Here is a 26452-nt window from a genome sequence, read left to right on the forward strand (position 1 = left end):
AGCTCCCACCCTATTTTAGGCATTAACTAAAGTCCAGTATTGTCTTAAATATACAACAAACGACAATGAGCCTATATTGCATATACTGTATAGGGCATATATAGGGCTTTTAAGAGCAAAGCCTATATTGTAAATGCTGGATGTCGAATGGCAGATTGGTGTCTGAGAATTTTGGCTCTGGCTTGTGTGCCAGCTCTGCCTCCCCAGCAGTATAAAACTGGGGTCACCAGTGTAACACGGGCAGAGTGGAATAGTACAACACAATTTAGTAGTATTTTACCATTTTAGAATGTAAATGATACCAATAATAAAATTAATAATAATACTAGAATAGAATGTAAGGAAAGATAGAATTGACAATCCCAAACCTCAGGTGTTCTCAGAGTTTCTGGATACCATTCTGCCAGAACTTTTACTTACAAAACTGAACTATTTGTGTTCTTTTTTGAAGAATTTGCCTGCTGGTTATGACATTAGTTTTTAATGTTTGTTAAAGCATAAAAGCAAAAGCTTTTAACAGTACTGTTGCTGAAAGACATTTACAGAAGTGTGCCTAAACGATTTCAGTAATAAGCCAATGACTTAATCACTGGGATAAGAAAATGCCATATTTGGTTGAGAACTGGAAGTGGAAAATAATTTTATTCAATTGAAATTTGGCAAGTAATATCTTTAATCCTCCTTTCCTTTCTTCAACATTCTGAGCCTCTCGCTGTTCTTATGAACTGTACCCATCTTTGTAAAAAGTGCATTCCATGTACTCAGCATAAAAGGCTGTGTAAATTCTCTCTGGGCAGTTCTTTGGATGACTGACTTGTGTGTTTAGACAAGAGCAGTGAGAACTTGTAGCCAGCCAAGCTATTCTAGCAATGGAGATTAAGTGTGTGTTGAGGGCTGCAGCTCAATGCCTCACTAGCACTGTATCTGTAACCAGCAGAGAAAGATAAACACTCCTTAAGGAAAAGGGGGGGGAGTGAATTAAGAGAAGGAGATAAACTGACCACAGCACAGAACAAGAGAACCCTGTCCATGCTCTTAATTCTGAAATATGGAGATGACTTAATCTAGTTTCCAAGAAGAAAAAAACATTTAATTTACAAAGTTGTTTTCCTACTGCAATTTAAATTTAGGTCCAACATCATTAGCAATAGCTCTGAAAGCCTTTTTACCCTACCCTGTCGACCTGCGGGAGAAACAGTTCAAGCTGTGCTAATTGAACTGGGGCAGAGGCATTGCATTTAAGGGGGTAGGGGCAGCAGGCTTTTAGGGAAATGCTTTTTAGCCAGTTTTTCAGTCAAAAACAACACACTACCTAAATTTCAGCATGCTTTATTGCGATAAGACAACTCACGGCTCTGTTAATTAATAAAATCTGTGCCACCAATTAAAGTCTCCTCCCAGAAGAACTCAAACTAATATATTAGCAGGGTGAAAGGAATTTATAAATTTGAAATATGTTGAATACACTAGCCAATAAATGCAAGTGAATCCATAAACATTTTATCTTGTAATTATTGAGACCCATCTTCTCATACCTTCTTAATTCCTCCCATCCATCAGCTTATTTTCTTAGCAACACGTCAGACAAACCATTTTTAATTATTTAAGCAAACACGTCGTTGCAAAGAATCATGTACAAATTCTGCCGAATCGATAAATTCTGTCTGCCTATCCTATTTATCACCTGACACTTTTTCTCCCCCCCCTCTGAGCGTAATTCTGATTTAAAGCCAGAGTGAAGAAGATTTTATTTGTTCCCAGAGGAGAATGAAGAGTGGCTACGCCTTATTAGGAATGTAAACATTCCAGCTCCCCATGTGCAAGTTGCCTGAAGATATAAATTCAGAGTCGGAAAACAACCAACTAGAGGGAGCAGTTTTTGCCAGACAGCTACTAACCAGTTCTGATTGCTCTGTTGCTACCAGAACATTACATACATGAGGGTTCATGGCGATGTTTATGATTTAATGTGCTACCAACTGGTTCCTTTTGATTTACTTGCTTAAATACACCACCATACTGTATTTCCCTTTTAGACACAACTACAGACTAGCAATCTTCTCTGCCTTTTTGTAGCACTTTTTTGCCAAAGGATCACAAAAACACATTACTTATAGGGGAAGACTGCATTTATCCACCATCAAAGGGCAGCCTCTACTCGCCAGTCAGCCATTTTGTGCCAATATAACTAGCTGAATTAAGAGGGCATTGTCCCAAATTAGTGTGGAATTTAGCCTAGACACTAGAATTAACAGTCTTACTCTTTTGCAAAGTGCCAACGTATCTTAGAGATTAGAGATCAACAGGAAGTATCAGGGAGTCTACCTACTACCACAACAAAACAAATTAAGGGTTTAATGGGCTCAGATTTTGATTCCATATGATTAGCGAATCATCTGGTTAATCACAGTGAAATTGTTCACGTTTTTAGGAATTACTGAACTACAAAACCTGCTGGATTAGAATTCTCCAAAATCAGGGCTGGAGCCACATGTATTACAATACATTGTATTTTGACAATATTACAATAGTGACAATTTAATATTGTCAATAGGTACCAGCTGACAATTTTAAATTAAGCATTCATGCCGAAAAAGGCACAACAGCTGAAAAGTGGTTTCTCCTTTCTACTTTTCAGTGTGGAATTAACCTTTACTTGTTCCTCTGTAGCTAACAAACACTGAGGCAGCTTCCCTCTCAAACCTCACTTACTGTTACATTGTTAGCAGTACATATCGTAGTACAAAGTTAAATGTATTTTACTATGCTAGTAACCTTTTAAAAATATAGTTGCATGATCCCATAGCACAAGCCCTTGTAAAAAATGTACATGTAACTCACTTTTGAATCCAGGCTATCTTATTAACAGAGGCACATAGAAATGTGTAATTCGATTATTTTTTGGAATATCAAAAGACAATGACTGATATAAGAAACAATGCGTATTGGCTAGCTGCTTACAGTATATACACTATATACTGTATACAGTATATACATCTCTTAACATGTTGTAAGTAAACTAATTCTGTTGCAGAATTTATTAAAACTAGAAGAAAAACCTAAGGTCTTTGTTTTGAAGTTTGTTTTCTTAAGCAGGTTTATGTTAGTGGAAAAAAAAGACAGGAACAGCTTTTTTGGCCCTCTGTAAGCCAGAAAGAGTAGAAACACAAAAACTCCAAAATGGCTTAATTTCCCCTGATTAAGTCTCCTGGGAGTGACTTGGGGATTACGCAATGGGGAGGAATTTTTGGAGCCTGCTGGAGAATGCTTTATTGACAAGAGAAACAGCCTAGTCATTTCTTCCCAACATTTGCTAAAAAAATGATAATGTGCATATTCAAAAGACAATAAACCAGACATAATGCAGTTGGCATTTTTTTAGAAATCAAGAATAAAATAATTAAAATTCAGGCTTCAGGCTAGAATTAAAGATGTGGGGGGAGGAGGGGTAGTGTAGGATTAGTAGTAGCAATCAAAAATGTAAATATATTCAGTGATGTTTAGCCTGTTGTGCCAAGAGAAATGCAAAGAAATAAGGCAGGAGAAAGCAACAGTTTATTTGCTTATTAGGTGAATTTCATATCCCATTGATCCAGTGTTGTTTCATTAATACCTAATCCCTTAATAAGAAAGACAGGCATAAAATCCAAAGGTAACCAGCTGATTGTTATTTAAAAATAGTGGCAAATAATGAAAATGGAAATGAATGGCTTGTTGAAACCACACATTCTGTACTAGCAGAGTTTAACTGTTCATGTATCGAATAATATGAAAACTAAACATACTGTAGTACAGCACTACTCATTTTCCTCATTTTCATTTTCTTTTTCTAAGTCTACAGTAGCTGTGCTGTCACACCATGCCACTCCACAAGTGCAGAGCAAGTTAAATAGTGAATTCTCAATCTTGGATTTATCAATTTAGAAAGTCCTTTTTTGTATGTTGTTCTTAGTTTATCCCTTAAGTATCAGGCCCAGAATCACGAATGCTTCTGCATAGTGTCCTGCTACATACAGTAAAGAGCTGGAGGGAGTTTCTAGGCTGTCGGTTAAAAGAGCTGTCTTGTGCTGTTTATTATCCTTGAAGTAAATACCAGCCAGGGCAAAAGGATCCAAAGAAAAATGATAAAATATGTTAATGGAAAAGAAAAAAAAAACAAAAACAAATCACTTAGGCTCTTAGGCTTAAAGTATCACATCTCTATGGAACTCTTACATCTGCAATGTGAGAGAAGCTAAAAATAGCTTAAGAGGTAAAAGAAAATAAATTTAATGTTTTTATAGCATTCATCGTATATATAAAGCTAAACTTTTCAACTTTTACTTTTTCAACTGAAAATACAATTCAAATCAAATACTTAAAGTTATTTTATATAGCTACAATTGTATAGTGGAATGAAACGCTGAAGTGAAAAATAAATTAATTTTAAACTTTTTTTTCCAAATGAATGTTTTGTTTAAATTGTTTTCTCAATTGCAATTTGCAATTTGTAAGATAAAAATTAATATGCATCCTTGTTCAGGAGGACTATTCAAGAAGTGACCTGAAGCTTCATCAGTATAACTGAAGAAAAACATGTTTATGCGGTATTAAGCACTTTCTTCTTGTTCATTCCCTTTCTGTGATTTTAATAACAACAAAAGAGACAATATCTACTGTGTAACAGCAGAAGTTTTATTCCATATTGAAGCTGTGCTGACAGTTTATTTTTCCACTTTAGCTTTTCACATTTTTTGAAATAATGTGAAACATCTAAAAGTTTGGAAGATAAATGTTAGCGAAAGGAAACTCCACCTTTCCTTTTGTTCTTATGTCAGAGATGTACTGTAGAAACAAAACTGTAAAGACCCCTTCACCTTACCAGGGTGTATCAATAGATTCAGTTTATTTCTACCCAACAGATGGCAATTTTATTTCAAACTTTGAAACTGTAAAATACTGCAATAAAGCTTTAGTCTTTCAGAAACATTCCAAACAGCTCCTCACACAACATCCTACCAATATCTTATATTGAACAATCATGTCTGAACGTGAACATACTGTACATTCTGAGTGAAATAGCTCAGGAGAGGCCTCTGAAGTGCTGATTGTGCTCTGGGTTTTAAATGCAGACAGTGCAGATCTTTTAGCTTTTAAACATTGCAGGTTAAGAAATTACTCCCAGTTTCTGGAGAATAAAACCTTTAATTCCTGTTTCTTTTCGTTTTCCAAGTGACATCACCTTAATATCCCATATTACGTCCGCTAAGAGATGACCCAAGAGTAACCGAGAAAGTGCACATGCACTGTAGCTCTTGCTCCAAGTCCCCCCTCTCAGAGGATTTCCCCTGTTAAGATTCCTATGGTACTTTGCCATCCCACTCCTGGCAACATACTGGAGCTCAGCAGGTGTGAGCCTGGCCAGTACCTGGATGGGAGACCTCCTGGGAAAAGCTGAGGTTGCTGCTGGAAGAGGTTTAAGCTGGTTTAGTCCTAATGCCCCAGTATAGTGACAGGGACACTATACTGTAAAAAGGCGCCATCCTTCGGATGAGACATAAAACCAAGTTCCTGACTCTCTGTGGTCATTAAAAATCCCAGGGTGTTTCTTGAAATGAGTAGGGGTGCTAATCTGGCGTCCTGGCCAAATTTCCCTCAGGCCTTTACCAATCACGGCCTCCTAATCATCCCCATCTCTGAACTGGCTTCATCACTCTGTCCTCCTCCCAACTGAGAGCTGATGTGTGGTGAGTGTACTGGCGCACTACGACTGCCATCACATCATCCAGGTGGGGGCTAAACATTGGTGGTGGTGGAGAGGAGTCCCCATTACCTGTAAAGTGCTTTGAGTGGAGTGTCCAGAAAAGTACTATATAAGTGTAAAAAATTATTACAATTACTTTTACAGCAGTAGCACCTTATTTTTGCCATGGGTTCCTATTGTTCTACCACCCCTTCACTGTGTTTTAATGCACTGAAACAAAGGACTACACATGCTGAACTACTGTAGTATCTTTGGAAACAAATGGCAGTGTATCATACTGTATATTACCATGGTGTAGGAAAGCACAGGAAACAATGAAACACATACAGTACAGTCTGTCAAGACCACAGTATAAGTGCATAAAATTCAAGGTTCAGGAGGGATAACAGCGACAAGTCTGTCTCACACAGCTGCACTGAATCACCCTCATCACCGAACTAGCTAATAAACTGAACTCGAAAGCCTCCTTGTCCTGTCATGGAGGCTGCCCATCAACCAAACGGGTTAAGTCAAACTTTTCTCACAAACTATTCCAAGCATTCACAAAGCATTCAGTCCTTGGATATTATTGTCCCTGGTGTATTCTATGTAAAATGCAGCTAGATAATTAAGTTGCAAATTTGTAAATAATAATTCATTTAGAGAGATGGCTTAATTTATACAAATTTGGGAATTACCTTACCACCTGCTGTCAGAAAACGTCTCTTCTAATCAGCACAATATCAACACATACAGTACTGACCAAAGCATTTCGAACACAAACCACAGCAACCCAGTAACACACGCAGTAAATGTTTAAGGCAGGCCAATTCGTCTGCTACCATAATAAGCTGATGTATTGGAGAACTCCAGGATGAGTAAGTGGTTAGTCTTTAGAGTTTTTATTGTTGCATTGTTGTCCTAATGGGTGGCAACTCGGTTTGAAACAGCAACACAACCACTCAGGACAGGAAGCCCATGTATACGGTTGTGACATCTGCAGAAACAACTCACAGCATCTGACCGACAGTACCATCAGTTAAAAAGATCTACAGTATATCAACCATTTCCGAAACAAAGCCTGTGCCAAAATGCAGGGTTATAACCACACTGCACACAAACTGTTCTCTCCTCTATGGTCTGGCAAGGCAGTACCAGAGCATCAAAGCACTGTTTTTAAACCCAAGCAGTACATTATGTGTCTTGATATGATATGACTATTTTCCTGATATGAGTCTTGAATAACTAACAACTAAATGCAAGCCGACTGACTTCCATCATTACCACTGACATTAATATTGTATTTATGCTCTACATACAGTACTGCACACTGTTGTTTACTATTGTATATTGTAAATTGAATATATTTTTATACTGTACTGTATGTTGTATTGTATACTGCATGACACTGTTACTGCTCTCTTACGTATCTGTACACTAAAAGAACAAGCGTGAATTACAATTCCTACTGTGTGTACCATATGTGTTAGAAATGGCAAATAAACTTTGAACTGAACTATTGAGCTCTAAGCAGGACCCAAGTTTCTCCAGATCCAGCTTCTCTTAGGTTCTCCAGATTCAATTAGACAAACAAAATATCACTGTGTAAAAGGAGCAGGTTTTCTTGGGGGTTTTGTAAATATGTGCTTTAAACAGGTTTCAGAAATAGGTCAGCTATAGTTTTAGTGTTTAAATGGAAAATATAATTCATAATCGTATATTTGGCCAAGCCACAAACTACAAATTTTAGGCAAGGAAGCACTAAACAGCTACATTTTCTGTGAAGCATTACAGCTGATAAAAAGAATATGAAACCACCAAAACCACAACTCCACACTGTGAAGAAGATAACACAGACAGGGTATCTTGTCTTTAGATTAATATGAGTGAGAAACAGTTCACAGGAAACTTAAATTTAGCAGACCATCTGCTTATAAACAGATACTAATGAGACTTGTCAATCAAGTGAAAAAAAGACAGCTTTAATGTTGGTAGGAGAGTGGCATTACTATACTGCTTCCAAAAACCATGCTCATAATATTTCCATAGAGAAGAGACCAGAACACAGTACACGAGGATATGACTGAGCCTAAATACTGAACAAGGAAACAGATACAACATACACAGCCAAATCAAATAAGATCTGATGTGGAGTTATGTTGCTGTCTTTTGTTGTCTCCCTCATGTTACAGTGCATTTGGATCTTCTATACATTTTCTATTTCATCTTATGGAGCAAAGTGTAAACAGCAGAGAGAGATGACACTTATTCCTCAGCACTGCAAGTAATGCTGATGTTGCAGAGGAGCCTGTCCTTACAGCCCTTGTATGTTTCCCTTTGTGTGTCATCCAGAGTGATACCCATAAGGCTCACTCACACAGAGCACTTTGCTTTGTCCCAGACAATCTGGACAGTTTATTTACACATTTCAGCTCACTACAACACCTGTTTATAAATGCCACCTGTGACATTTCAAAACATAACATATTTTAAGTCCAAGCTGTATGTAAAATAATATTTTATGGAGACATACTCTAGACTTGAATTATTAAAATGTGAGGCAAACCAATGCTTCTGAATATGGAGCAACAACTGGCCCATCTTATAAATGCCCACGACTGCAAAGAATTTCATTTTACTAAAAAAAGTAAACTTTTCTTTGGGGAATGTGGAAATGCTGTTCATGTGATCTTATGGCATTCATGAACTTAACTTAAACTCCAGCATTTCCCCAAAGACTTGGTATTTACGGAACTTTAACGATTACATGCCTGTGCCTCCACCAAATTTGGGAACATATTGTCTCCACTTTTTTTTTTAGAGAAACCAACTTTCTGTACTATAAGCTGATCATACACTGAGCAAAAGAAACAGGCCGAATACCCGCCTCAGTGTATTTTGTTTAACTAAACATTTTATCTTATCATGAGGCTTTCCCAGCTCCCAGGGTCCTACCTGAGCAGAGCTCTCCCTTGTATCGCAGGCAGTTGAAGTCATCGCACTCACAGAACTTGCCCCAGATCTTGCCAAAGTCACTGCTGTGGCAGACACACTGGCCGCATACACAGTCTCCCCGACTGCTGCAGGTCGGGCTGTCCTTGTTGGGGCTGCACTGGTCCTGCTGGCTGGGACTGTAGTCCCCATCGGAGCACTCGCACCGGGGTCCTAGACGGCCTGGCAGGCACTGACAGATCCCACACTCGTAGGTGCCGTTTCCATTATTACAGATGGGGCTGTCTGGTTCTGCTTTGGCCTGGCACTGGCACTCACACTCAAAGTTCACCGTGATCTGCAGAGAGTCTTTGAAACCCACTGGTTTGATGGTGAAGGTCTTCTTCTTCTCTTTGGGGCAGCCCCTGGCACGAGCTTCCACGCTGAAGGACACCTGGGTTTTCAGGAAACAGACAGAGTCATCTGCGCGGCTCTTCCACAATCCCAGCAAGCTTTCTGTTTGTGAAGTAAATTGTCTTCTATTCTCATTCAGCAGATCCATAACTCTATCTGCAAGATGCCTGGAGCATGAAATCTTGTCGATAGCCTTTAATTCTTCAACGGGTTCTGACTTGGAAAGATCTTAATGACATGTTTCGGTTGGATTTTTATTTTTATTGTTTTTATTACTTATATTGAATGCCTTTACATAAGAATGCAATTGTTTGAAGAAAATTGTAAAGAAGCGGCTGACAATATACTGTATTTTGTTGTTTTTTTTTTCAAAAAAAGGACAACTGAATAGGTGTGTTGGTAGATAAATCGCTGGCAGATTTTTTTTTCATGAATTGAAATCAGCTTTTTTTTTTTACCATTACTGATTGGTCTGTTTCTTGGCCAAAAAGCTAAATGTTTACAGGGAGGTAAACAACTACAAATCTGAAGGGAAAAATTAAAGTGTGGATCAAATCAGTAAGCTGGCAAGCTGCAGAACACACAGCAGAATTTAAATTGTCTTAATAAAATAGCTAGGCAAACTGTAATTTTATGCCTTCTTCTGAAAAACTCTTCTCCTGATGCATGATTTCAGTTGAAGAACAAAGATGTATTCTTTTTTTTGTCATTGAACAATGAGGCCTATTTCCTTGAATGTCCTAAACTGACCATACAGTACATGTGAGGTTGTGTGTGTGTGTGTGTGTGTGTGTGTGTGCCTTTGTTGTGGGGGATGTATGAACAGAACATTCCAGACTGTTACAATAAGTCTCTCATAAACACCGTGGCTGAGTCAGATCTGCTGAAGTCACTGAATGGAAACAGATTTTGTCATGGATCCAAACAGGCTAAAGAGTCTCGCCCTACCTCTGCTCTTTCAGTTGGAACATTAACACATACTCAAAGGAACAAATGTTTGTCAATGTTTTAATCTTACTGTATGTTACTCAACAGTGTAAATGTATGTCAGTCTAATGTTTAATATAATGTCTGAACATCTGATTTTTCCTCAATAATTAATGTTTATTTTTTTAATTTAATTTATATTTACTGTAGGTCTCATGACCAGCAGAACTGAAAGGTGTAATACGAACTACATTGTGAATCGTGAACAACTTTAATTAAAAATTTCTAAGACCAAGAGATAAACATTTGATCAGTTGAGACAGTAATACCTGCGTCATCCTCTAACCACTTCTTCCAGTTCTGTGTCACAGAGGAGCTGAATCTTGTTCATAGATAGCACTCCAAGGCCGCAGCACTGTGAGGCAGTAATGCTTACCACTGCTCCACTCTACCACCTATCATCCCTTTGATTAAATTGTTTCAGATTTTCAGACAAAGATTCGAACATCTGCATCTTTTCTTTGTTCACTTCAGGGCTAATCACTAGAAAATAATCTTTATTACACCTTTCACGCCTGCCTCATCTCCTCTGAAAATACTGCAGTATATACATTTTCTATTCATATCTAGCTAGATGAAAAGTGTATTATTGTATTTTTCATGAAACGTTTTGTGGAAATTAAATTAGCTAGTAATTAAATAAACATAGGTGTTCCTTAACAAAAACTACAAACTCATATACTGTATATATGTACTGTAAAAATGTATCACCAAGTTAATAGTAGAATATACCTACTTGGATATACTATTATAAAAGTCATAATAATGAAGCTGAATATGATAAAGGAAAATTGACCTGCTTCCTTGTCATAGAGGAAATAACATTTTTTTCCACGTGACTTTAAGTAAAGGCTATATACAAGTACAGTATGTGTGTGCAATTGAATCCATATACAGTATACAGTGGACCTGTATGTATATACACAATATATAATACATACAGTATTGTCAAACACTGAATCTAAATACTGTAGATACTCATAAGAAAAAGCAGTCAAACATACTGACCGTGTCTCCTATCTTAAGGTTGGAGCAGGATTTCAGTCCAGGGATGACCTCTCCGTTCAGACAGGTGGCATTGAAGGACAGGGAGAGCTCATCAGGCACACCCAGAAGCTCTAGCTCCACTTTGGAACGGATTTTCTGTGGGGGGGGAAGAAAAATTAGGAAACATTAGAATCACTTTTGAAACAAGCTATTTTTATGTCAAGCTCACAAACACACCTGCAGGTACAGTATGTACACTCGAGAGCTGCAAACTTTTCACATATATTTTAGTTTTAGAGAAATATTTAAATTCATATACAATAAACCAAAAAATACTAATTTTAGTTTTATGTTTGTTTTTATAATTAGTATTGGTTGTTTAATCATCTATAATATTATTTTACTGTTAACAATTTGTCAAAGAAATCCTCATGAACTACAGTACTATAAAGTATTACAATTAAATAATTATTCATTATTACACTGTATTACAGTATTATATAATTAATAATAGTATTTGAAACTATACAGATTTTCATAAATATTATTATATATATTATGGTTTTGCTTTGAGCTTACTACTTACTCCTTTGAACAAATTAAACTGCATCATATAATGTTAATGACCAGACAACTTGGTTATTAACCCAGAAGAACAAACATTAAGAAGGATGTGACTTTTTAAAGCTTTATGAAAGTTACAGTACATATAACCTAAAGACAAACTATTGGTGTAATGTTGAATGGAATTACTGCTTTTCCTCACTGACTAAAATAATGCGTACTGTATATCAGAAAAAGAAGAACTCACTGCATAAGCATCTTGAATCAACTGGACCACGTTGCCTGAATCATCCGATAGGATTCCCACAGTCGTTCCCGGAATTAATTCGCTGTAGTTCTAAAAAGAGGGGAAAATAACTGGCACTTATTTTTTTAGCACCAATGTTATTTCCATAGGTCATTCAAACCTACAGTAATTAAGGTGGTACAGTCTAATTCAGACAGTGAGCTTTATTGTGGTGGTCTGTGCTGAGGACAACAATAACCTTTCCATCGGGACAGGCCCGTCTTTCCTTCAGTTTAATGAAGGATGAGCCAGAGAGCTGCTGCAAGGGTGGAAATGAGCTGGAGGAAAGGATGAAAATATGAAACACGCAAGAGAATCAGAAAGAAACATGATATTTCTATATAGACAGGCAGAACTGGACAGATTAGGTTTTAACCTGCCTCTGAGCTTATATTTACTGTAGAACTCCCCCTGTATTGTTTCTTTTTTTTTTGTCAATTAGAAACAGTGGTTTCTAATTTTAGCCAAACTAAAAAAACAAGAGCACTACCACATGTGCATATGAGTGAAAAAAACATTAGGAGAAAAACGGGCCTCAGCAGTCAGCATTGTGCAGTCACAGACATACACTAAAAGAGGTTATAGACGAGTGGAGGCAACAAATGACTGATCCAAGGATCTCACTAATCCCATCCTTGAAATATCCGAAGGAATCAGCTGAGACAGCATGGTCGAGCAAGTTGCTAAGGATCGTCACAGTCCTGTACATAAAGATGTGCCTTTTGTTTTAATTCTAAACACATTCTGTCTTGGCTTCTGTCCTTGGATCCTTTGTTTCACTGTTCCAGTATCATTCAAGAGTTCACATACTCGTACTGTATAAACACCCCTGTTGCATCCTGTGCACAAGACTGAAGTACTGTATTTTGAAATTGTTCATGCAAGTTCTCTTAAAGGCAGGAATACACCTTTTTTATTTGAATTCATTGCCGAGCAGGCCAGCTGTAGAGTGTTCAGATAGGAAATTATGTTGTATAAGAAGTGTATCAGCAACGGATAAGATTAGGCTCAAATCCTCATGTGATGGTGATACACATAACACATTTCTCCTCAAGTAACCGTGAAAAGGGGAATTTTCAGTAGGTTTTGGTAACACTGTCAGATGGCCAACAACAGCCTAAGATGAAACCACGAAGGAGAGTTTCATAGACCTTTTCAATAGGTACCAGCTACAGAATGTAATAAATTGAGATTTTAGTTTTAATTTTAATTTTAGTTTTAGCTGAGCATCTTGTTCTTCTGCACCTACTGTAATCTTTATACAGCTTGGTCAAATTAAAAACAGCATAAAAGAGAATATAGAAGTATTTTTAAAATCTTTTTTTGTGGAAGAAAAAAAACTGCATACTTGCCCTGAATCAAATAGTTTATTTTAACCACAATTGCTGAAGGTTGGGCCTTAAGGAGGGTTATGGTTTTGATTCAATGAGCGTTGTGCTATTTTTCTGTTATTTTAATTGTCTCTATTTTTGACTGTACCCATGCTCTGTTATTGTTGGCACAGCACCTTCATGGTTTTTCTAAAATATGTTGAAATTCCTACCCGATAAAGCTGCACGACATTGCTAGTCACAGCAAAAATCAGGTTGATATTGTTTTCAGACATTTTTTCTGTTAGCAAAGCCAGGGATGGGTAGTCCTACAAATAAAGAAAAAAATCAAATAAGTGTTATGTGATCACTGAAGCAAGAGAGAAGCAGCTTCCCAAATACAGAGATCTGTGTGCTACTCATAACAATGACTATTCAGGTAATCGACTATTTTTCTTTGAGAATTTAAAATTTCAAGAAAGTGGCATTCATTTTCCTCTCCAAAGAATTCTGTAAAACCAAAACTAAGAACGTGCCACTCCATAAAGCATTAATTTCCCTATTTCTTTCATTACTCTGAGAGCCATTAAAAGCACATTAAATGATATTAGTTCCGATATTCATTTGTTTCATTTTAACACATCTCAGTATATATTGCAAATCAACAAGCACACCAATTAGCACATTCACAGATTTAAAAAAAGGCCTATAGTCATAAATCAGTGAAAGGTGCTATTAACTGAAACTACAATAACAAAATACCAAAACGAGCTAAAACAAGCTATAGTGTTAATCTCCAGTCAGTTTTGTTGATTGCTCGTTGACTGTTTTGGTTTTTACTATGTTCAGGTTTCATCACAACGAGATATAAACATGAACATGGTGTCTACTCATTCATTATATACTGTTTGCTTATACAACCGCCTGCTTGGCCTGTGAATGCAAGATCCATGATAGATGAATTTGAATGCTACACAAACACAAATTGTATTTAAGCTTGATTTCCCTCTCCCAATGCCCTTACCAGTGTGGTTGACATGTCATACTGATTATCTGCTCCCACATGGCACTTCCCATCATTCGGCTGTACTATTCCCGCCAGCCTGCCGTCCAGAGCCACATGGGTCTTGGCATCAGTGGTGAACACAAGAAGGTGAGAAGCACCTGGGCGCCAGCCTATCTTCTCCTACGGACAGGTGAGGTATTATCGACAACGTTTATCAGCAACACTTTGCAAAACGATGCACAACTTGATAATAATGTGTAGTAGTTCAGGTGGGTAGCTGTGTCAGCATGCGTAGGCTGTAAAGGAACAAGTAATAGGTTTATTCTCTGCTGAAAAGAGAAGAAGGAAGAGTGAAGAAGGAAGAGTGAAGAAGAAAGAGAAGAGTGACACCTGAAGAAGGCTCCATGGCCGAAACGTTGTGTTTTCTCTCTTCTCTTTTCAGCATGGAGTAAACCTACAGTATTACTTGTCCCTTGATAATAATGTGACACAGAGTGAAACAATTATGAAAGACAGCAAATGAAAAATATGTATGAAAGGCACTAACATGGCTATTGATACATAGAAATAAATAATGATTTATAATAAAGCTGATTTAAAAATATATTTTTTTGGAAAATAAGGAGGAATGGCAATAGTGATGATGATAACAAGCAGAAGAAGGGTTTGAGATGATTTTGGTTAATTTTTTTATTTTTTTTCTATGTACTGTATATTTCTTACACTATAAACATAATGATATTTGTTTGGTTTTAGCTACAGACATAACTTTTAAACTTTCAATCTGAAAGATTTTATAGTCTTTATACGAGGAACATCTGAACAAAATCCACCCACTCCTCCATTTTTTTACCTCGTCATCCAGGTCACGGAGGACCTGGAGCCTATTTTGACAAGCAAGGCGGGGTACACCCTGGACGGGGCACCAGTCCATCGCGGGTCACTCACAGACACAAACACACACACTCACACCAGGGCCGGTTTTCCCAGAAGCCAGTTAAGCTACCAGGAAACCCACACAAACATGGGGAGAAGATACAAACTCCAGGCAGAGAGCACCAGGTCTAGAACTGAACACACGGCCACAGCCCTGCGAAGCAGCAATGCTAATCACTGCCCCACCATGCCGCCCACCTGAATTTAACTGCTAATAAAAAACAATTTTCTGAAACGGCTGACAGCTGGGTGTGTGTCATTTGGGGCGGAAGGTGAGGGTTTACCTTGCAGACAGCTGCCTGAATGATAGCATCAAATCCTCCTTCTGGGGCATCTCTGTTCCTGGAAACACTCTGTTTCTCCACCTCCTCTGTAAAACGGTTTACCTCCTCTGTTAGAGTCAAGACGTGCTTGTAGCCAAACTGACGCAAACATGTCGTGTGCATGCTGTGGAAAACCAAACGTTTCAATAGAACCATCCAGTATTTTGCAGCATTGTACACATTTGTTTTTTTGGACGATTTCTTCAGACAGGTTTCACAAATGAAATAACCATACTTTTTATGAAGGACCCTAGCTATGCCCTTCATATTTTTTAATAGGCAGAGCAGATGTATATTTTTTTTAAAAGAAAGTTACCAGTACTAAAGAAACAACTGTTAAGATTGAAAAATGCCTGTTATGCAAAATATTCTGAGAAACATTGAAAAATGTAGTCTCACGCTTTCTGCCCCCTACTGAATTAGGACTAAGCTTTGTGTCAAAAAGCCTCCTCTGTCTCCTGCAGGAACCTGGGGGATTTGAAGTGGGGATAACGTAGCAATCTGGCTCACATTGACACTCTGACATCCTCCCAGACGTACAAATACATCTCATTTGCACAGATGTCCTGTACTGCAATATGTGAAAACATATTAAATCTATCGATGGCATTAGAACTACTTATTAAAAAATACATAATAAAAAGCACTGCTGTGACAACCCTGGATATAGCTTTAGGGTAGAAGACAAGTCAGTGTCAATGTGGAGAAGTGTTTGATTCCACTTATCTGAAACTGGAGAGTAGAGAAAGTTTAAATCAATCTACCCAGCCACGTTCTTGATGCTGATGAGATGAATTAGCTACTAAGAACTAAATTGAATGGCCTCCTCTTGTTTCCAACTTTTCATATGTTTGTATGACAACACTCACCTATAACATGGGTTCTCCACAGCCTCTTTGGGGGAAATGAACATGTAAGGTGAGAGAGGCTTGTCCACGAAAGCCCCAAATCCCATTTGAAGGTTGCTTGTGGTCTTGCCCATGGCAATAGCCAGGTCATTGCCCAGCGTTCGCAGCCTTATGAGATCATCCTTCATGGAGAACGAAAGGTCCATCAAGTAATACAGATCCACTGGGTAGTCCTCCACCTGCCTCACCTTCACTTCAAACACCTTGGCATCATCTGGAAAGCAAATCCAGAGCTTTACTTCTATCATAACTCGATCACATATCCCTACTTGCAAACACTCACTCCCACTTATTTTTTGCTTATCCTTAATTTTCGGCTTCAATTCCAATCCACTACAAGTACTATAACTGCGTGTTTACATGAAAAAAAAAGGTAAAAAGGTCTCTTCTCCAGCATGTACACGATGTCTTTTGCTCAATTTCAATTTGGAACAGAATCTGAAAGACGTACAGTACAGTCGAATTCAAAACAAATTCCACATACACTCGCTGGCTAAAATTCGAGGTACCCCCTACCAATAACGTGGTGTTTCTTTTAGCAGTAGGAGCAGTTTGAAAAGGACATGGAATGTATTTCACATGGTCCTGAAAATCTGGCAGCCCAATACCAACCATTTTTTTCTTGCAGGATCTACAGTAAGTTAAAGATGTGATGCTGGTAATGGCATGGCCATTTGGACTGTACATTTCATCACATCTACCACTTTTCAGTAGAGTGAGATCTTAAAGTTGATGAAAGTGCTTTATACACCTTCCCAGCTACTGACAGAGTTTATTCATTTGGTTGGTGAGTTCTATTATATTCAACAGCATGATTAAATACATGATTAATACATTTAAAATGTATTTGTACTCTGGACGATATCCTCTAAAGAATTACTTTGGAGGAAGTTAGTAAATCTGTATTTGATAGTTTGGCCAAATTCTAATAACAATATGAGTTGGCATATACAACATATATACAGTAAAAATGGATAGAACACTTAATATTTTGGCATTAACCTGCCTGGCTAAGGAAATGACAAGCCGGAGATCAGTGCTGCAATGGTAAATTGAAGTGAAGTGAGGGGTTCCTTGAAATGATGCACAAAGAGCTGTGGGAAGCCAGTGAGTATAGATAGCAAAGTTAAAGTGCAAGATTAGAATCTGACCCCCTCCTGAACGTGTGCTAAACAAGACCATATGTAGACCTAAAAAGGGGTAATAGTGACCTATTAAAACTGACACTGTTTTTGTTGAAAATTTTAGATGTGTACTAATAATATCTGTAATAAGCTTGTTATGTTATGTTGTGACATACAGTAACACCAATAAATTCAAAGGTTGATTCTTGTCATTCTGAAATTTATTTTAGCATGACAGAAGACTGTTGCTTTGGCTTTTGAATTGCATGCACACTTCCTCTTCAGATTATGGAATATGTTTTGTGAGTGTTTGTTCGTTTTTATCCTTCCGGTTCCTACCAGGACGCAGGGAGATCTGTAGTTTCTGAGGCGAGATCTGGGTGATGTCAGAGGAAGCACCAGAGCCTTTGTCACTCAATGGCCTGCTCTCCTCTGTGCGCACAGAGCTGACTGGAGACTCGACAGAGCTGGACTCACAGCCTGCGTTCAACAGATTCTGCTTCAGGTCACAGCGAGACAAGCTTGCGGATCCTTGGCCAAAATCCTGTAATTACACAAGCTGGCAATTAAATCACTTTAATTCCAAAGCTGGTAATTCCAAACTGGGGGAAGTAGAAATTTGGGGGACAAAAGCAATATTTAAATGATAAAAAACTCCGTAAATGGAAACTTTGTTTAAAAAAAAATGAATTTCTTTTAAATGTTGGATCACAATAAAATGAGCAGGAGGCACTTTTACACAAAAGGTTGTGATTGCCTGGGACAATGTTGTCATGTTGTTGAAGCTGACGCCCAGGCTTCTCGGTGGATGAAGTACTGTAGATGGACGAGAACCTTGAATCACTCACAGGAGCTGCTAGCAAGTAGACAAGCTACTGTACATGGACCAATAGCTTCCTCTCATTTGGAACTTTTCTTATGTTACCGATTCCAAATACAGTAAGCAGTTGCATTCTGCTATAATCGCACAACCACACATCAGGGCTTCCCAAGTCAAGTAGAGAATTCACATGCCCATGTCTGATGATGTTCTTGATTACGAATGGGTCACTGCTGTACAGTGTGGCTAGGATCACACAATCAGTTCCAGCCAACCCAACTGAATTCAGTTCAGCTATGGGGATACCATGCATTTAAACAGGCAACCTCCAAGTTAAAAATATTATGGTTTACTCACAAAAACTATCCACTCTAGCCCATACTGTATGTAAGGAAGTTAAATAAGATAGCAATGCAATCTCATTTTCACTATCAATGTTTTCCTTCCTCCACCTATAGTTTTTTTTCTGTTACTTGTTACACTGTATCTCTTACCAACATCACATTAACATGTTCTGTAAGGAACAAATCAGACAAAACCAGTGCCTGAGAATTGCCGTTTTACAGCCCCCAGCAGCTATGAAAGGAATGTGACCAGAGATGAAGTGCTGTAAAGAACTTCACCATTTTTGGGTGCATCAGAAGTCCTGCCCATGTTGTGGTCTGATGACATCAAGAGTAGATTGTAACCACTCAGTTTAACTACATCATCATTAATATTAAAAACATGCAAAGGATCATTGTTAAAGCTCTTTGCTCTCCAGTGAACTTCTCTGCTTTTTCTAGTGATTTTAGCTGTATACTGTATATTGGAGTTCTCCATAACCATTGATTACGGTTGATTTTTTTTTGTGTTTAAAAAAGTGGCGGTGAATTTTTCATACTGCTGTATTTACTTTGGTGACATTTTAAGGGAAGAAAAGACAATTGTTTCAGATTACAAGTACTTTACCTAACTGGTTCAAACAGCAGAAATGTTGAAAGGAGAAAACAGGGCAGGCCTGGGCGAGTTTATGGCAAATTCTTTGCAAATGACTCTTTCTAGGAAGAAAGTTCCATTTTATGCCAAATGGACCCGAGTTGAAAATGTAAATCTGTGCAGAGAACAGTATTGTATACAGATTCCTATGAACCATGGCGTGTTTCATTACCAAAGCATGTTCAGGTTTTCTAATCCACATTCCAACCCCGAGATAACCTTTATCCTTAATACGTTTTTCAGAAATTCAGGATTTATATGGATTAAGATATAACAAAACAAAAGGCAACTTACTTTGTCGTAGTAAAGATCTTGGCATAATGTATGTTTATATCACATAAACGAGCTTTCAATTTTGTTTTCATTTGTATTATTTCACTTAAAAAAATATTTATGGAAAACACTGAAATTCTGGATCAGCATAATATACAGATAATAAATCAATTGTTGACCTAACAAAGACTTCTTGGGTGGTATTAGAAAATAACAAATAAGTACATGTAGGTTAATCAGTAGGGGACTTCTGTACTGCTCTGTGCTGGTGAAGTGTCAATGCCCAGAAACATCATTTGATTTAAAGAAAAACTCACTCAATGAAGAGAAAGTTACAAATGCACTCATCCTACACCATTACACTTTTAAGATGACATCTAGATCCCTATAGAAATCTATAGGACCTTAAAACTGGTGGAGTGAAACTGGATGCATTTGAAGTTTTATACCAGTTTTGTACGTATGTAACCATAAAAGTTTAATAAGCAAATCTATCCCAAGACAGAGGCGTATAGAAAAGAGTTGGCACAATAATATTTTTGAATGAAGCCTACTTTATAGTTTTGGAATGAATTTAATTGGAGTCAGGTGAATTGGAGCAAATTTTACACCAGAGCAAAGAGCATTATCCTGTAAACTGGATATACAAAACTAAAACACTGGAAATCTGTAAGTTTTGTGACTTGTCCTACCTTCTGAAAGCACCAAGCACAGCTTGGGTGGACAGCAAGGCACTGCTTGCAAGTACTTACTCCTCTGGATGTGCAGATGTTGGAACCTAAGTGGAAACACAATGCAAATATGCACACATGACATACTGTATATACTGTAAGCAGCTTGGTTAGATAGGCCATTGCAATTACAGATGTTCTAGAGAGCTGCATTAAAGGAATGACTGCAAGCAAAAGCCCTGTTCTCTTATCTTAATACAGCTCTGACACAGAGTTAAGTCTAGGGTGGCTGGACTGATAGTAAACTTTTGTGTGAATCTAACAATGTAAAATGTTGATTTCATTAAAGCCCCAAGAGTTCACCTTATCTCTGGCTTATCTAAACTCTCACAACGAAGGTAATATGAGAGCTGTTCCACAGGCAAAGAAAGCCTGCTTAACTCTGCTACAGCAATGATTCTGCTGCTCAGACATGTTCCAGTACATCAGTCCAGACATACAGTACAGCGGCCTCACCCATGAGTATGACCCAGGGCTTTGTTTTCTCCCATGTAATTGTTGGATATGCTGGAAAGCTGCTCCTTTCTAGCTACATCTGGTAATATGCAGGCCTGTGAAGCAATTGTGGGATTACTTTGGGTAACAACATGCTGCCCACAGTCATGACACAGCAGGTAATGGGTTGTAATTAAAAAGAGGTGTGCTGATTTACTCAGGCATGATGCAGGGCTCTGAACCAAGCAGTGCACTGATCTGTTCACCTAATTTCTTTTTGGATAATCACAGAAAGAAAATAATTTTCCCACCAACAGTATTGGGTCATGGCTACAAAAATGCCAGAGGTATTTTTGACCATTAAAATCCCCAAAAGAGTATCATTTTAACAATACTGTATATTAGATGGATTAGCAGTCACAAGTTTAGAAAAACTGGAAGTCATCTAATTTCTTTTTACTCCTGTTGAAAGATGGTATTCACACCAAAGTTACAATAAATAACAAGTGCTCTTATTTTTATCACATTTTATCAGTCAAAGACATACTCCACTCAATATAGCCATAATGACCACTTCTGTTAGAAATGTTTCCATCTCTTTTCAAGAGCCCACTTTCCCGGGTCCTGCCAGTGATCCTCTCCAAGACAGAAAAGACATGACTTGTACATAATGCAGGTCACAATCAAAGAAAAAAAATATAAAATATAAAGAAACTGCTCTTACAATAAATAGTAATGACAGAAGAATCACAAGGTTATCCTGTGAAATACTATTTCTCTTAATTAAATAATTTCATTATTTTGCTCACTGTTCCTAAAGCTATGTTGTAAACAACCTGTTTTTAGAATGCCTGCACACTCCCACCTTATCTTGTTAGAAGGCTGTGTACTGCACCTATTTACTTTTCTCTCTTTTATCTTTCACAAATTTACTTAAACCATAATGCAGAAAACATTTATGAAATGTTGCAACTCTGGTCCTAGTACAATTTACACAATTAAACAAAAGTGATTGATGGACTGAAATGAATGTAGTATAGTTCTTCATTAATTGATTGATTTTAAAAAAGAAAAGCACTTAACCAAATGACCAGAGCTTCTTGATTTCATCAGTTTATCTTGTGAAAAAGAAAATGGTACCAAGAAAGTTGAAAGATCTATTAGTTTCTGTGTTCTGGAACAGTAGTGGGCAGGTGATGAACTCCCATAGATTATGTTCCCAAAGACAGTCTTATTCATGGATTAATGAGTGATATTGCTGCTAGGAAACTTTCTTCATGCTTTCTTAACTGCCCAGTCAAGTTTTGATTTTGTAATGCACTGTAATTTTCACTAGATCACTATTAACATTACAAACATACTCTTTTATAAATAGGGGGTTACGAAAACGGTTTAAATCTGGAATTGACTGACTGGTTTAGTCACAATAAGTAAAATCAATATTCATAGCCCCCAACTTGTAAGTGATTTTTCTCCAGAATATACCCGAATGTTTGGTATAATTACAGGCATGTGAAGTCTTTATTCTCTGGCACAGCTTTGGTGAAAAGTGTAATAATCCAGGCATACTTACAGTAGTTAAACAATATTTATGACAAGACAAACAATATGCTACAGACAAAACATACACCCAAGTTACTCTATGCATACAGTATTTACAGAGAAGGTACAGTATTTCAGAGGCCTAGCATCCTAATCACCCAGAAAACTCCAGACTGCTACTACTGTAAGTATTCAACTCTTGAATAATGCCCACAGAGGCTACAATAAGTGATAAGCTGCCTCTTAATAAATGCAGTACAACCTGCAGTTAAACCTCTCTCTCTGCAAACAAAGATGCCACAAAATAAATGGTACCCTACTTCCCTATTCTACAAATGCACCCTAAGAAGGAAAGATGTCTTTTACCCAGGAAACCCAAGTTCCCTAAAAACACAGAATAGCAAGCTCTCTGTACCATGGTTCAAATACTAAGCTCCAGTCAGGTTTTGAGGTTTTGTTTGTACAGTATGATCATGTGGGGGCTCTCGCCTGGCACAAGCTTCAAGTTTCTGCTGGCTCCTTGTGGACTGACCTTCCTTCTCTCCCTGTCCTTTCTCCTTTTCTTCATTCCCCTTCTGTGCTCTTAATATGACCATAAAGTGTGTTACTGGAATGCTCATTTACAATGATTAACCCACGTTTTAATTACCTACATTAGGTATACCAAAGTAAACTTTACAATTGTTTCTGATCAGGGGACCCCCCAGATTTCGGCAAACATCACCTCTGCTTTGAAGATAGAAGTGTTTACTCTGCCATGCGGCACACCTATAGCTGTAACAATACCAACAGGGTGTATGCGTCACTGTTAAGTATTAGCCATACATACTGCATACTGTATGTTGTGTCAATACTTGTCACTTCCGTTTGTGATCTGTTTTGTTTTTTTGCATCATTTATTTAATTCATTTTTCCATACTTGCTCGGAATCATGTTGTTTGTTTTCTTTGAACAAACACTTCATGTAAAAGTACATGAACACTTTAAGACAATGTATACACTGTAAGTACAGTATAAACACCCTGGATAAGGGTGTTTAATGAGCAAATAAATAATAAGTACACACAAGAACAAATGCCCTACCTACAAAAGACCTTAATTCACTCCATTAATCATGCTTTGAAGACCTTGTGCTTTAAATACCTCTAAATCAATCTGTATCATAGCCCAGTAAGTCACTTTATTTTCTAATTCTAAATCATTGACAGACTACTATACTAGTAGGGCAATAAACATTTACATCTATAATGCCACCTTGTTCTGTGTATTTCACAATGCAAAACTGCCATTATACTTCAAAAGGGTCTCATCAAACTGATTTGCAATCGAAATCACATGATTTACCACACTAAATGCTTATACTGGTAAACCTCCTAAAACTATATACAGTACGTACACACTAATATCCCTTGTGTGGGTTGATATCCATGATACTGCAGTATGTCTGAGTGCAAATGTGAAGGGGTTAGTGTTTCCAAATGGCTTAACAATGAAAGGCAATTTCCTGAAATGCAGGTTGAATCATACACTTCAGATTTTGCTGTCATCACCCAGCTGTGACTGGGATTCCCCAAGCAGTGGCACACAAATGGCTGAACTCCAAAAGGGCTGAGTGGGCGTAAGTGTCCTTTGATTAGCATCCAGTGGTGATCCCTGTCACTTGAATGAGATTATAAACTTCTAGTTTATCATAATTTATAATATAATACCTGTGTAGCAAAGCAACGGCTGAAAAGGCGAATTCCCCAGGGGCGGGGTCATCCCATTTAGGAGAACCACATTCTTCGGATTCTCACAGGGAAATCACTCAATTGGCTGCACCTGGTGACTTTAGCTCCCTATAAAAGCAGTTCCTAGGGAAGTCACGGGTGTTTTTTTTTTTCCCATGGACCCTCATAAGTTAGTAAGATGGTGAGTTTTCAAAGAGTCAATTCAGAGATAACTGTTTTGATAAGCACAACAAGTCAGAGAGGACTTGTAACAGGATAAAATGGGTAGCAGCCTCAGTCGTTTTCCGGGTTGGGACGCCGGTAAATAAGAAGACGGTTAATGAGCGTACCTGGCCAACCGGAATCGACCGAGGGGTTATTGCCACTGTTATCCAGGGAAGATACAGTTAGACGGTTCATGTGGAGACCCCTTGCCACGCTATCTAAGATAGGAATCTTCCTCAACCTGATGATACAATTTATAATATAATGGTTTATACAGTATATGTAGCTACTAGTGAGCCCTGTATCAGCCTTCCTTGCTAACTGAGGGTGTACGGGGTGTGAAAAAGGTAGCTCAATGGCATCTTTCTGAGAAGGGGTGGCACACTGTGCTAATACAGTACAAGGATCACAGTGGTTATCTGAGTTTATGGTCACATGGTGATTCCAAATTGGGAAGTACAGTATAACAAGAAAACACTACAACTTAAACATAGACAGTGCAACAGCAAATCTCTTGTAGAGTAATTGTACCGAGCATCTGGAAGAGATAAAATGCACAAAAAGAACAGAATCCAAGTTTGATAAAGTATACAGTAATGTAATATATGGTATAACCCAGCAAAGCAGTTTTAACCAAAGTAACTGCCATATTGTCTCCTCTTTCTGTTCAAAAAGAGAACAAAACTGAACTGGGGCAAAGCATCATTCTTTGACCTTTTATAAAAGCTTTCAATAAACTTTTTTTGACCTGGAAAAATATCTATTAATTGTAACAAATCAATACATCCTGTACTGTACAATATTCCAAATATATCATGCTCTCTTGGGTACTGATCTGGCCAACAATTATATCCATCAAGAGCTTTTTGAATTACCAAAAAGTCAATAGCTTTTACTAAGCTGATAATATAATGGTTTGTGCGTTATAAAAAAAGCTATAGAAAGGGTGAAGAACAATTATTTTCTATTCCAAACAAAACCAAGCAAGCAAACCAATTTTATTTCAAGATTTTTAATCAATCTCGATTCTCAATCAAACATTATTCAATGTGGACAGAGCATGTCAAAAATGTTAGGTGTGTCAGCAGCGAGATGCAAACAAACCTGAGGCTCAAAAGGGAGTTCTACATTTTTGAAAATCAAGTCTCCTTACTTCAGACTGGCGCATTGTAATTTCCCTTTGAATGCTGATGATAGTAATAATTATCATTGATTTACCATTTTAATGCCCCCAAAACCAAACCAAGGCGCTCCACTTGATCAACCTCCTCCAATAACAGAACCCCAATAAAAACTACAAATGTGTCATTCCAGTTTCCCAGTGGTAACATTTTTCTCAACACAAAAGAACCCCCTGCTCTTTTTTATCTTTTTTTCGAAGCAGGACGCAAAAGAATATTCAAAAATGAAAACTCAGAATGTGGGGGAAAAAAGGATGCAAGTGAATATTCATTAAACTGCAGCAAAACTGGCAGCACATGCATACTTGAGGAATGTGAGTTTGTCGAAATACAAAAGCACACATCGACAGGGGAAGGTAAACTAAAGTGTATAGCTTTACAGCAAAAAAAAAGTTAGCTAAAGTTGTTAAACTTACCCCAAGCTTCCAAAGAAATAAAAAAGAGTAAGGATAATGTCCAAAAAGTCTTCCTAAATCGCTCTGAGAATGTCCCCATTTTTAAAGTGATCTGCGCGTCTCTGTGAGAAGAGCCGGGTTTACTTCAGGACTTTAAATGACGCTCTCTTGCTCAGTTGGTCCAGGACGGAGAAGTGAATCATAACTTGTACAAGATTCGAAGTTTTAGTCTTTCCGGTGAGCTAATAAGCGGCTTAGTCAGGCACGAGTCAGGGCACAAAAGGGGCTGTACCGCCTGTCTGGGAGCAACACCACACTGGCTCTGCTCAGATAATCCTGAATTGGTACCTTAATAGCAGCAACCTATAACGTACCATAAAAATAGCGTTTCTAATAGCGCTTTCGTACTGTATGTACATTTCATGACAAACATGCAAATTAAGGAACTGGAGTTGCAATAGGTAAAATATATATTCTAAATCCATATTACTTTACAACGAATAAATATTCATGGTGCATTTATATTTAAGTGTTCAGATTTTTGTCTTGATAATACGTTGAATTAAGTCAGTCATTCATACCTGACCTTAGAAAGATCAATACATTTGACTGTGCTACTTTGCGTACGCTAACGTATATCTACAAATGCTCACACGCTGCTCTGT

The 26452-nt window shown here is 37.7% G+C and overlaps 1 protein-coding gene across 1 annotated transcript in view; it reads right to left on the reverse strand.

The window, feature by feature from the left end:
* Window positions 1-26117, reverse strand: part of itgb3a (integrin beta 3a) — a 45034-nt gene extending 18917 nt beyond the window's left edge. Inside the window, exons 1-10 of the mRNA XM_088906351.1 lie at window positions 25809-26117; window positions 20262-20347; window positions 17838-18042; window positions 16336-16588; window positions 15428-15590; window positions 14226-14387; window positions 13435-13530; window positions 11853-11942; window positions 11063-11197; window positions 8678-9107 (exon numbers count right to left, since the gene is read on the reverse strand). Coding sequence (XP_088762477.1) covers window positions 8678-9107; window positions 11063-11197; window positions 11853-11942; window positions 13435-13530; window positions 14226-14387; window positions 15428-15590; window positions 16336-16588; window positions 17838-18042; window positions 20262-20347; window positions 25809-25887 — 1699 coding nt within the window. The 5' untranslated portion in view covers window positions 25888-26117. The remainder of the gene's footprint in view (window positions 1-8677; window positions 9108-11062; window positions 11198-11852; window positions 11943-13434; window positions 13531-14225; window positions 14388-15427; window positions 15591-16335; window positions 16589-17837; window positions 18043-20261; window positions 20348-25808) is intronic.
* Between the last annotated feature and the right edge of the window lie 335 nt (window positions 26118-26452).

Source organism: Atractosteus spatula, chromosome 26 (assembly GCF_055471065.1).
Source record: "Atractosteus spatula isolate fAtrSpa1 chromosome 26, fAtrSpa1.hap1, whole genome shotgun sequence".
Classification (NCBI taxonomy): Eukaryota; Metazoa; Chordata; class Actinopteri; order Semionotiformes; family Lepisosteidae; genus Atractosteus; species Atractosteus spatula.